The following is an 11,468-nucleotide window of genomic DNA, read 5'->3' as shown; positions in this document are numbered from 1 at the left end:
AAAATAAATTTTTTAATTTTTTCCGAAATTTGAAAAAAAGATAAGGGGTTACATCATTAAAATTGGCAAAATTCGACAAAAAATTGAATTTTTAAAATTAAAAAACGCAGTATGCAGAATTGTTAGCGCTATAAAAACTAGCACAGAACAGCTTTCCGAATTGAAAATAACGCATTTTTGGCTTAATTATGATGTTTGAAAAACGCTGAATTTGTAAAAAATTGCCTGTTTTTATACCTTTTTTCTGGGTATTATAATTTTAGTCAAAATCTTTTAACAGCATCAACAAACGCAGTATGCAGATTTGTTAGCGCTATAAAAATTAGTATAGAGCAGCTTTCCGAATTAAAATTAATGCTCTTTTGGCTTAATTACGAAGTTTGAAAAACACTGATTATTTTAAAAAATTGCCAGTTTTTATACCTTTTTGCAGGGTCTTGGTATTAATTAGAAGCTTATAACACAATGAAGGAATTATTTCCGACCCTATAAATCATATATATTCTTGATCAGAATGAACTGCTGAATCGATCTAGCCATGTCTAGTGGAAAAATAAATTTTTTAATTTTTTCCGAAATTTGAAAAAAAGATAAGGGGTTACATCATTAAAATTGGCAAAATTCGACAAAAAATTGAATTTTTAAAATATAAAAACGCAGTATGCAGATTTGTTAGCGCTATAAAAACTAGCACAGAACAGCTTTCCGAATTGAAAATAACGCATTTTTGGCTTAATTATGATGTTTGAAAAACGCTGAATTTGTAAAAAATTGCCTGTTTTTATACCTTTTTTCTGGGTATTATAATTTTAGTCCAAATCTTTTAACAGCATCAACAAACGCAGTATGCAGATTTGTTAGCGCTATAAAAACTAGAATAGAGCAGCTTTCCGAATTAAAATTAATGCGCTTTTGGCTTAATTACGAAGTTTGAAAAACACTGATTATTTTAAAAAATTGCCAGTTTTTATACCTTTTTGCAGGGTCTTGGTATTAATCAGAAGCTTATAACACAATGAAGGAATTATTTCCGACCCTATAAATCATATATATTCTTGATCAGAATGAACAGCTGAATCGATCTAGCCATGTCTAGTGGAAAAATAAATTTTTTAATTTTTTCCGAAATTTGAAAAAAAGATAAGGGGTTACATCATTAAAATTGGCAAAATTTGACAAAAAATTGAATTTTTAAAATTAAAAAACGCAGTATGCAGATTTGTTAGCGCTATAAAAACTAGCACAGAACAGCTTTCCGAATTGAAAATAACGCATTTTTGGCTTAATTATGATGTTTGAAAAACGCTGAATTTGTAAAAAATTGCCTGTTTTTATACCTTTTTTCTGGGTATTATAATTTTAGTCAAAATCTTTTAACAGCATCAACAAACGCAGTATGCAGATTTGTTAGCGCTATAAAAACTAGAATAGAGCAGCTTTCCGAATTAAAATTAATGCGCTTTTGGCTTAATTACGAAGTTTGAAAAACACTGATTATTTTTAAAAATTGCCAGTTTTTATACCTTTTTGCAGGGTCTTGGTATTAATCAGAAGCTTATAACACAATGAAGGAATTATTTCCGACCCTATAAATCATATATATTCTTGATCAGAATGAACAGCTGAATCGATCTAGCCATGTCTAGTGGAAAAATAAATTTTTTAATTTTTTCCGAAATTTGAAAAAAAGATAAGGGGTTACATCATTAAAATTGGCCAAATTCGACAAAAAATTGAATTTTTAAAATTAAAAAACGCAGTATGCAGATTTGTTAGCGCTATAAAAACTAGCACAGAACAGCTTTCCGAATTGAAAATAACGCATTTTTGGCTTAATTATGATGTTTGAAAAACGCTGAATTTGTAAAAAATTGCCTGTTTTTATACCTTTTTTCTGGGTATTATAATTTTAGTCAAAATCTTTAACAGCATCAACAAACGTAGTATGCAGATTTGTTAGCGCTATAAAAACTAGAATAGAGCAGCTTTCCGAATTAAAATTAATGCTCTTTTGGCTTAATTACGAAGTTTGAAAAACACTGATTATTTTAAAAAATTGCCAGTTTTTATACCTTTTTGCAGGGTCTTGGTATTAATCAGAAGCTTATAACACAATGAAGGAATTATTTCCGACCCTATAAATCATATATATTCTTGATCAGAATGAACTGCTGAATCGATCTAGCCATGTCTAGTGAAAAAATAAATTTTTTAATTTTTTCCGAAATTTGAAAAAAAGATAAGGGGTTACATCATTAAAATTGGCAAAATTCGAAAAAAAATTGAATTTTTAAAATTAAAAAACGCAGTATGCAGATTTGTTAGCGCTATAAAAACTAGCACAGAACAGCTTTCCGAATTGAAAATAACGCATTTTTGGCTTAATTATGATGTTTGAAAAACGCTGAATTTGTAAAAAATTGCCTGTTTTTATACCTTTTTTCTGGGTATTATAATTTTAGTCAAAATCTTTTAACAGCATCAACAAACGCAGTATGCAGATTTGTTAGCGCTATAAAAACTAGAATAGAGCAGCTTTCCGAATTAAAATTAATGCGCTTTTGGCTTAATTACGAAGTTTGAAAAACACTGATTATTTTAAAAAATTGCCAGTTTTTATACCTTTTTGCAGGGTCTTGGTATTAATCAGAAGCTTATAACACAATGAAGGAATTATTTCCGACCCTATAAATCATATATATTCTTGATCAGAATGAACAGCTGAATCGATCTAGCCATGTCTAGTGGAAAAATAAATTTTTTAATTTTTTCCGAAATTTGAAAAAAAGATAAGGGGTTACATCATTAAAATTGGCAAAATTCGACAAAAAATTGAATTTTTAAAATTAAAAAACGCAGTATGCAGATTTGTTAGCGCTATAAAAACTAGCACAGAACAGCTTTCCGAATTGAAAATAACGCATTTTTGGCTTAATTATGATGTTTAAAACGATGAATTTCTAAAAAAAATTGCCTGTTTTTATACCTTTTTTCTGGGTATTATAATTTTAGTCAAAATCTTTTAACAGCATCAACAAACGCAGTATGCAGATTTGTTAGCGCTATAAAAACTAGCACAGAACAGCTTTCCGAATTGAAAATAACGCATTTTTGGCTTAATTATGATGTTTGAAAAACGATGATATTTTAAAGAAATTGCCTGTTTTTATACCTTTTTTCTGGGTATTATAATTTTAGTCAAAATCTTTTAACAGCATCAACAAACGCAGTATGCAGATTTGTTAGCGCTATAAAAACTAGTATAGAGCAGCTTTCCGAATTAAAATTAATGCTCTTTTGGCTTAATTACGAAGTTTGAAAAACACTGATTATTTTAAAAAATTGCCAGTTTTTATACCTTTTTGCAGGGTCTTGGTATTAATCAGAAGCTTATAACACAATGAAGGAATTATTTCCGACCCTATAAATCATATATATTCTTGATCAGAATGAACTGCTGAATCGATCTAGCCATGTCTAGTGAAAAAATAAATTTTTTAATTTTTTCCGAAATTTGAAAAAAAGATAAGGGGTTACATCATTAAAATTGGCAAAATTCGACAAAAAATTGAATTTTTAAAATTAAAAAACGCAGTATGCAGAATTGTTAGCGCTATAAAAACTAGCACAGAACAGCTTTCCGAATTGAAAATAACGCATTTTTGGCTTAATTATGATGTTTGAAAAACGCTGAATTTGTAAAAAATTGCCTGTTTTTATACCTTTTTTCTGGGTATTATAATTTTAGTCAAAATCTTTTAACAGCATCAACAAACGCAGTATGCAGATTTGTTAGCGCTATAAAAACTAGAATAGAGCAGCTTTCCGAATTAAAATTAATGCGCTTTTGGCTTAATTACGAAGTTTGAAAAACACTGATTATTTTAAAAAATTGCCAGTTTTTATACCTTTTTGCAGGGTCTTGGTATTAATCAGAAGCTTATAACACAATGAAGGAATTATTTCCGACCCTATAAATCATATATATTCTTGATCAGAATGAACAGCTGAATCGATCTAGCCATGTCTAGTGGAAAAATAAATTTTTTAATTTTTTCCGAAATATGAAAAAAAGATAAGGGGTTACATCATTAAAATTGGCAAAATTCGACAAAAAATTGAATTTTTAAAATTAAAAAACGCAGTATGCAGATTTGTTAGCGCTATAAAAACTAGCACAGAACAGCTTTCCGAATTGAAAATAACGCATTTTTGGCTTAATTATGATGTTTGAAAAACGATGATTTTTTAAAGAAATTGCCTGTTTTTATACCTTTTTTCTGGGTATTATAATTTTAGTCAAAATCTTTTAACAGCATCAACAAACGCAGTATGCAGATTTGTTAGCGCTATAAAAACTAGTATAGAGCAGCTTTCCGAATTAAAATTAATGCTCTTTTGGCTTAATTACGAAGTTTGAAAAACACTGATTATTTTAAAAAATTGCCTGTTTTTATACCTTTTTGCAGGGTCTTAATATTAATCAGAAGCTTATAACACAATGAAGGAATTATTTCCGACCCTATAAATCATATATATTCTTGATCAAAATGAACAGCTGAATCGATCTAGCCATGTCTAGTGGAAAAATAAATTTTTTAATTTTTTCCGAAATTTGAAAAAAAGATAAGGGGTTACATCATTAAAATTGGCAAAATTCGACAAAAAATTGAATTTTTAAAATTAAAAAACGCAGTATGCAGATTTGTTAGCGCTATAAAAACTAGCACAGAACAGCTTTCCGAATTGAAAATAACGCATTTTTTGCTTAATTATGATGTTTGAAAAACGCTGAATTTCTAAAAAAATTGCCTGTTTTTATACCTTTTTTCTAGGTATTATAATTTTAGCCAACATCTTTTAACAGCATCAACAAACGCAGTATGCAGATTTGTTAGCGCTATAAAAACTAGAATAGAGCAGCTTTCCGAATTAAAATTAATGCTCTTTTGGCTTAATTACGAAGTTTGAAAAACACTGATTATTTTAAAAAATTGCCTGTTTTTATACCTTTTTGCAGGGTCTTAGTATTAATCAGAAGCTTATAACACAATGAAGGAATTATTTCCGACCCTATAAATCATATATATTCTTGATCAGAATGAACTGCTGAATCGATCTAGCCATGTCTAGTGGAAAAATAAATTTTTTAATTTTTTCCGAAATTTGAAAAAAAAATAAGGGGTTACATCATTAAAATTGGCAAAATTCGACAAAAAATTGAATTTTTAAAATATAAAAACGCAGTATGCAGATTTGTTAGCGCTATAAAAACTAGTATAGAGCAGCTTTCCGAATTAAAATTAATGCTCTTTTGGCTTAATTACGAAGTTTGAAAAACACTGATTATTTTAAAAAATTGCCTGTTTTTATACCTTTTTTCTGGGTATTATAATTTTAGTCAAAATCTTTTAACAGCATCAACAAACGCAGTATGCAGATTTGTTAGCACTATAAAAACTAGTATAGAGCAGCTTTCCGATTTAAATTTAATGCATTTGTGGCTTAATTACGAAGTTTGAAAAACACTGATTATTTTAAAAAATTGCCTGTTTTTATACCTTTTTTCTGGCTATTATAAGAACCTTGTTATTATAAGAAACTTGTAAAAAAATATTTATAATTAAATCTTTTTCGATAAAATTAAAAGATTTACATTTATTTAGAATTTATCTAGTCACAACTTAGCTTAAAAATTATGGAACACACTAAACCTATAATACTCCCCAAAATAATCCATAAATTAAGCGAACAAATGCCGGCACCTGACCCCGTATCCGTATCATTCCACCACTGCCAGTTTCCGTTGTGGAACACGGGATCGGCCCGATAATCGGATTTGGGAACTCGGGCGCTGGGAGTCGCTCCCACCCGGAAGTGCTCCACCTCCTGGGCGAGCTCCTGGAGTTGGGCGGGATATAGTTGGGCCAAGTTATACCGCTCGCAGGGATCCTTGGCCAGATCGAAGAAGCAGTGCTCCTTGAGGGGCTCACACTTATACTTCGGATCCAGAGGATCTTCTCCTGCCAATGCGGGACACTGTTGCGTGGCTTCACTTCGCATCTGCTGGATACGATCCTCTGTCAGTCCTCGATCACCCAAGATACTTTGAACCTCCGATGCCAGAATATGCTGCCCATAGTTATCACTCAGGAGATCGTCTTCATTGGGTTCCAGTTCTCCTAACCAGTGATCATACTGCCCCCCGAAAGTGCTCCCGTTGACATACTTCAGGGTATCCCTCATGTACGAGGAGTAGCCAAAGATCTCGTCAAGTGCGTGAATGAAGGTCCTGGGCTTTGGTTCCTCGTTTTCACTTAAAGCTGGCCAGAGATTAATTCCATCCAGCTGAAGATCCTGCGGCAAGGGTACACCAGCAGCTCCTGCCAGTGTGGGCAGCCAATCGATGGCATGGATGGCTTGTTGGGACACGTAACCACGCTCCTTGAGCAGTGGACTCCACAGAGCACCGGCGGATCGAATGCCACCCTCCCAAGGGGATTCCTTTTGCTGTGATTGGAACGGAAAATATTTATTATTTTAAGGGGTTTTCCCAGCAATACTTACCCCTCGATAGGGAAAGTTTGAACCCGCATTGGAGTGAATGCCCTCAGTGGGTGCTCCATTGTCGGAGTAAAGCAAAACAATGCTATTGTTCAGCATGCCATTATCCTTCAAGGCGCGCATTGTCTGAGCTACGCTCTTGTCCAGACTGGAAATCATGCCTTCAAATAGGAAATATTAATATTCACAAATAAATTAACTTACAAATATACTATCTTAACTCACCAGCATAAGTTCTCCGCTTAGAATCCTTGATGTGTGCGAACTTGGCCACCTCCTCGGGCGGCGCCTGCATGGGATCATCCTCGTTGCCCGTATGTACGGCCAAATGGCTCAGAACCATGAAAAGAGGCTTGGTCTTATCATGCTGTTCAATAATCCTTTTTGCTTCCGAAGTAAAAGCCTCCGTGGCATAGGTACCATTTGCCTCGGGACAAGGCTCCAAATCCCGCCGGAAGTCAAGGCCTGCCGTATAGTTTCTGTCCAGCATTCGAACCTGGTGATCATAGTAGTCAATGTAGCCATTGTAGTACCCAAAATGATGATCAAATCCCCGCATTGTAGGTGTAAGATCCTTGCGCCAGAAGCCCAGATGCCATTTGCCCACCAAATGGGTGGAATAACCCGCTTCCCGAAAGAGTTCCGGCATCAAACGCTCACGCTTGGGCAGGCCCCAAGGTTCATCGGTTATGATTACCCAATGCTGCATGCCTGGAAGTTAAAATAATATTTAATATATTCTATTAATATTATAAATTATTATCTCACCTGTGTGTATGGGATATTTTCCTGTCAGTAAGGTGGCCCTTGAAGGAGTACACAGATTAGGAACATAATGCTTGTTCAGCAGGACACCATTATAGGCCAAGGCATCGATATTGGGCGTGAGGATCTGATTTGAGCCATGAAAACTCACATCGTTCATGCCCTGAAAAGGGAGGCATTATACCTTATTATTTGTATTTTAATTTTTAAATAATAGTTTCTAATTAAACTCACCATATCATCAATTAGAATGATTATTATATTAGGCTTGGCAGAAGTGTCAGCTGCTTTAGCCAGACTGAGTAGGACACTCACTAGCAACAAGTATAGGAGTCTTCCAGGCATAATTAATAATTTCTTAATAAAAAAAGAGGCATTTACAATATTAGATATAAAGATATAAAATGGATTAAAGATGTAGGAATTGCAGAATGTTTAATACTGGTTTTAGCCTTAACTTTTTATTGTTTAATACCAACATTGTCGTAAGTAGCTGACTGTCTCGTTATTGGCCATATGTTGAAATCCCTGGCATGTCCCAATCGGCTCAATTACTATGTTGCACATCACATAGGCAGTAAGAAAATCTGCCGAATTTTGTTAACCATAATTGGCAATTGTATTATATAATCTCCCCGAATTGTGGCCACCTGACCTATCCTAGAGAGACCGCCATGTGCCTCGTCTGTCTGGCCGCAAAGTTCATTCAACCATTCGGCCGTGTGTTGTTTTATATTGCTTCTTTGCAACCATTGTTAAGATATTATATAAATCATGAAAAACACTTGCCAGCTTGTACTTGGGCTTGCCAATTGCACTGAGGAGTTTAATTTCTTTTTATCTCGGCCAAAACTCTTGTTTAATTGTCGCAATGACCCATAAAAAAGGCTAAATATAATGAAATCGGGACCAGATAAGCGAGACACAGGCCGTAAAAATCTAACATATGAGGTGTGTCTTCGAGCCAAATTCCAAATGGGTTAATAACGCCACAAAAACACACTATTATTAGGCTGATATTAAAAGTGACATGCGAGCTGGATGCGAATTGCGAGAATGGGAAAACGCTCCCCCCCACCTGGTGACCTTGACAGCTTGTTAATGTTGTGACCTTGATTTAACACATGTGAAGTAATCGGCGGCATCCAGTTTTCTGTTCATCAATGGAAAGGTTCTTGAGTGTAAATCCCCCAATAAATGCATCGAAACTGGTTCAGTTCGATGAGGCATGAAATTTTCCCAATACGAAGGCTTTTGGAGAGTTGTTCAAGAACAAAGCCTTTAATTTACATCTATTTCTTATTATTTTAAAGCAATAAAACATATTTTTATATATTTTTCTGTATTTTCTATCTGAATCATAAGAATTTTCTACGGTCCTATGACTAAAAAAACTTCAAGTGCTCTTGAATTTCACTTCAAAAGAGTTCTCACCTTTTATACCGACCTAATAAAAGTAGAGATTGTTTTAAGCCAAATAAAGATCTGATTAGCGCGACAACAAACAGGTTCAGACTTCAATACGTTTGCACTTGAATATACAAGCTAATTAGTATTATTTAGGAATTTATTCACTTTAGATACGTTGTTTTTTCAATTGATATTTTTTAGCTCATGAACTTAGATTGCATTAGGAATCTTTATAGATAAATTTGTAAGGCTTTATTTAGAAGGCTTTATCAGTTGATGCCATACTTGTTTAAGATATCACTTGCTTAGCTTAGTAGCTAAAGAATTTCAACATTTAATAATTTTTAGTCACTAACTAAACACTCAACTGTTTCTTTTCCGGGTTCACCTGTGAAGGGCAGACGCTGCTCAACGATCGGTGGGGATCCTTCCGCCAGCGGGTTCTCCGCGCGACTAAACGCTCCACTGTCTGTTGGCGCTTTTAAAGTGACAACCTTTTTTTTCGCCGGCACCGCAGCTTGCGCGAAAATCGCATAATCGTATAACAGCCAGACCTTACCTTACCTTACCTTACCTGCTAACTGCTATAAAAAAGCAGAAAATACAATCGTGAACGAGCCAAAAACACTGCCATAAAAGCAAAGTAAAAACGTGTTTTTGCAAAGGCAATCAAAGCCAGCATAAATGTTTACATTATAAATTACCTTGCAGGTAAAACTAAAGCTAGATCGAGCTTTGTGAAGGAACTGAGCTGTGAACTATTGAGCTTTCTTTTGGCTTTGTTACCAAAGGTCAGGGAAGCACGCTCTGTGATAACAGCAGAGCTGATAACACTTCGTAAACGGGTTTTTTCAGAGGTCTAATTAAACTGATTAGTATTCTAGAGATTGGTTTCAGAAGACTGTGACAATGCCACTGTCAAGTTAGCAAGGTTAGACAATTCGCATTGTTAGTAATAGTAATATTATTTTTATAACTTTTTGTAGAGTATTATATGTAGTTTCAGTCAGAAGCTTGAAACGACCCTTCTTGTTAAAAAATAAATAAATATTACTAATACCAGAAAACATTTCAAAAATTCTTGAAATATCAAATCGAGTTCAAATCAAATTGTAAATCATTCTCAACGATAAGACTGAATAACAGATTATTTTTAGGGGACTTCTATGCTGGGAACTCTCCCTATCAACCAACCAAAGAGCACCTAGATCAATAGTTAATCATCAATCTAAAAAAATAATTCATATCTTATCTTTGAGGTGAGCCCCAAGACTAGGACCACATGGGGTCGGGATCTATAAAAACAGCCAGCAGACGGAGACTGCCACAACACCTTCTCCGTCAACTGTCCAAGCATGTTCTCCGCCAAGAGTTCCGTAATTGTGGCCGTGATCCTGGTCCAGCTGGTCGCCCTCATCCAGGGTGGTGTCTACAGCACGGAGGATAAGTGGATGTATCTGGACAAGACCATGGATTTGCCGGAAGGAGCAGTGCTCGGCGGTATTGATTCCGTGGGTTACTACAACTACGTCGGTCGCGTGACAAGCGGCTATAATATCCTACCCGCCAGAGTTGTTCCAGAGCTGGGAAAGGCCACCTTCAACACCGACACCTTATCGAGCCAGGCCACTTCCTACGAGGTGCTGGTGGCCAATGCCACCGTTAGCTACCACTGGATCCGCAGCTTCGATGGTTTCCGCGAGAATAACGCCGTCGCTGTGGGAACCAATGCCTCCAATGATCGCGTCTACATCTGCCGTGCCCGTTACGATGGCGGAGTCTTCATCGGAACCCTATATCTTAACAATAGGAAGTGCATGATCAAGTTTGAAAGCCAGAATCTGCGCGAGTTTGATAAGTACGAGGTCCTGGTCAGGGAGCGACATGTGATCGACTTCGTTCCATACCATTTGTAGAAAGCTAATAAAATATGTATTTATTGAACGAATGCATTGATTTTCTATTTTTAATATCATATTTTTAATATAAGAGCTTACAAATTGTCTGCTAACATTATACATAGAGAATGCTCGAATAAGAGGAATGGAATTTCAAGGTAGATTTCATATCGATTGAAGGATGTATTTCTATATGCAGTATGCAGATTTGTTAGCGCTTTAAAAACTCACACAAAAAAGCTGTCCGAATTAAAATGAATACATTTTTGACGTTTGAAAAACACTGATTATATAAAAAAATTGCCTGTTTTTATACCTTTTGCAGGGTCTTAGTAATAATCAGAAGCTTATAACACAATGAAGGAATCATTTCCGACCCCATAAATCATATATATTCTTGATCAGAATGAACAGCTGAATCGATCTAGCCATGTCTAGTGGAAAAATAAATTTTTTAATTTTTTCCGAAATTTGAAAAAAAGATAAGGGGTTACATCATTAAAATTGGCAAAATTCGACAAAAAATTGAGTTTTTAAAATTTAAAAACGCAGTATGCAGATTTGTTAGCGCTATAAAAACTAGCACAGAACAGCTTTCCGAATTAAAATTAAGGCATTTTTTGCTCAGCTATGCATTTTTTAAAGTTTGATTTTTTACAAAAAATGTCATATAAAAATATCCATTCAAAGAATGGAATTATTATTATATCATCGATTATTAGATTTCTGATTCGATCCTATAATTTGATTGCAACTAAAAGGGAATATCAATTTTAGCATCCCGAAGTTAGTTTCCATTCTTGTTTTTAATATTATTTCCATTGAAAGAAG

At 34.5% G+C, this 11,468-nt stretch overlaps 2 protein-coding genes across 4 annotated transcripts; one reads left to right on the top strand and one right to left on the bottom strand.

The window, feature by feature from the left end:
* Positions 1-5,630: 5,630 nt before the first annotated feature.
* On the bottom strand, positions 5,631-9,234 carry LOC110178876 (arylsulfatase B). 3 transcript variants are annotated; one of them, XM_020946149.2, is made up of 6 exons: positions 9,108-9,234; positions 7,564-7,686; positions 7,333-7,492; positions 6,790-7,275; positions 6,568-6,725; positions 5,631-6,510 (listed from the first exon to the last, which is right to left on the bottom strand). In XM_020946149.2, the coding sequence occupies exons 2-6, from the start codon at positions 7,672-7,674 to the stop codon at positions 5,674-5,676; spliced, it is 1,752 nt and encodes a 583-aa protein (XP_020801808.2). In that variant the 5' UTR covers positions 7,675-7,686; positions 9,108-9,234; the 3' UTR covers positions 5,631-5,673. The 3 variants fall into 3 exon arrangements, with proteins under 3 accessions (XP_020801808.2, XP_086685542.1, XP_086685541.1); XM_086829416.1 differs by having other exon boundaries at positions 9,128-9,230; XM_086829415.1 differs by having other exon boundaries at positions 8,764-9,195.
* Positions 9,235-9,912: 678 nt separating this feature from the next.
* LOC110178961 (pfs47 receptor-like) lies at positions 9,913-10,687 on the top strand. Its single transcript, XM_020946264.2, has one exon. The coding sequence runs from the start codon at positions 10,095-10,097 to the stop codon at positions 10,653-10,655; it is 561 nt and encodes a 186-aa protein (XP_020801923.2). The 5' UTR covers positions 9,913-10,094; the 3' UTR covers positions 10,656-10,687.
* Positions 10,688-11,468: the final 781 nt, after the last annotated feature.

The sequence above is a fragment of the Drosophila serrata genome, unplaced genomic scaffold, assembly GCF_035046125.1.
Source record: "Drosophila serrata isolate PLE 108 unplaced genomic scaffold, ASM3504612v1 contig_204, whole genome shotgun sequence".
Taxonomy (NCBI): domain Eukaryota; kingdom Metazoa; phylum Arthropoda; class Insecta; order Diptera; family Drosophilidae; genus Drosophila; species Drosophila serrata.
The sequence above is the reverse complement of the archived record's forward strand: the minus strand, read 5'-3'. Positions and strand labels throughout refer to the sequence as shown.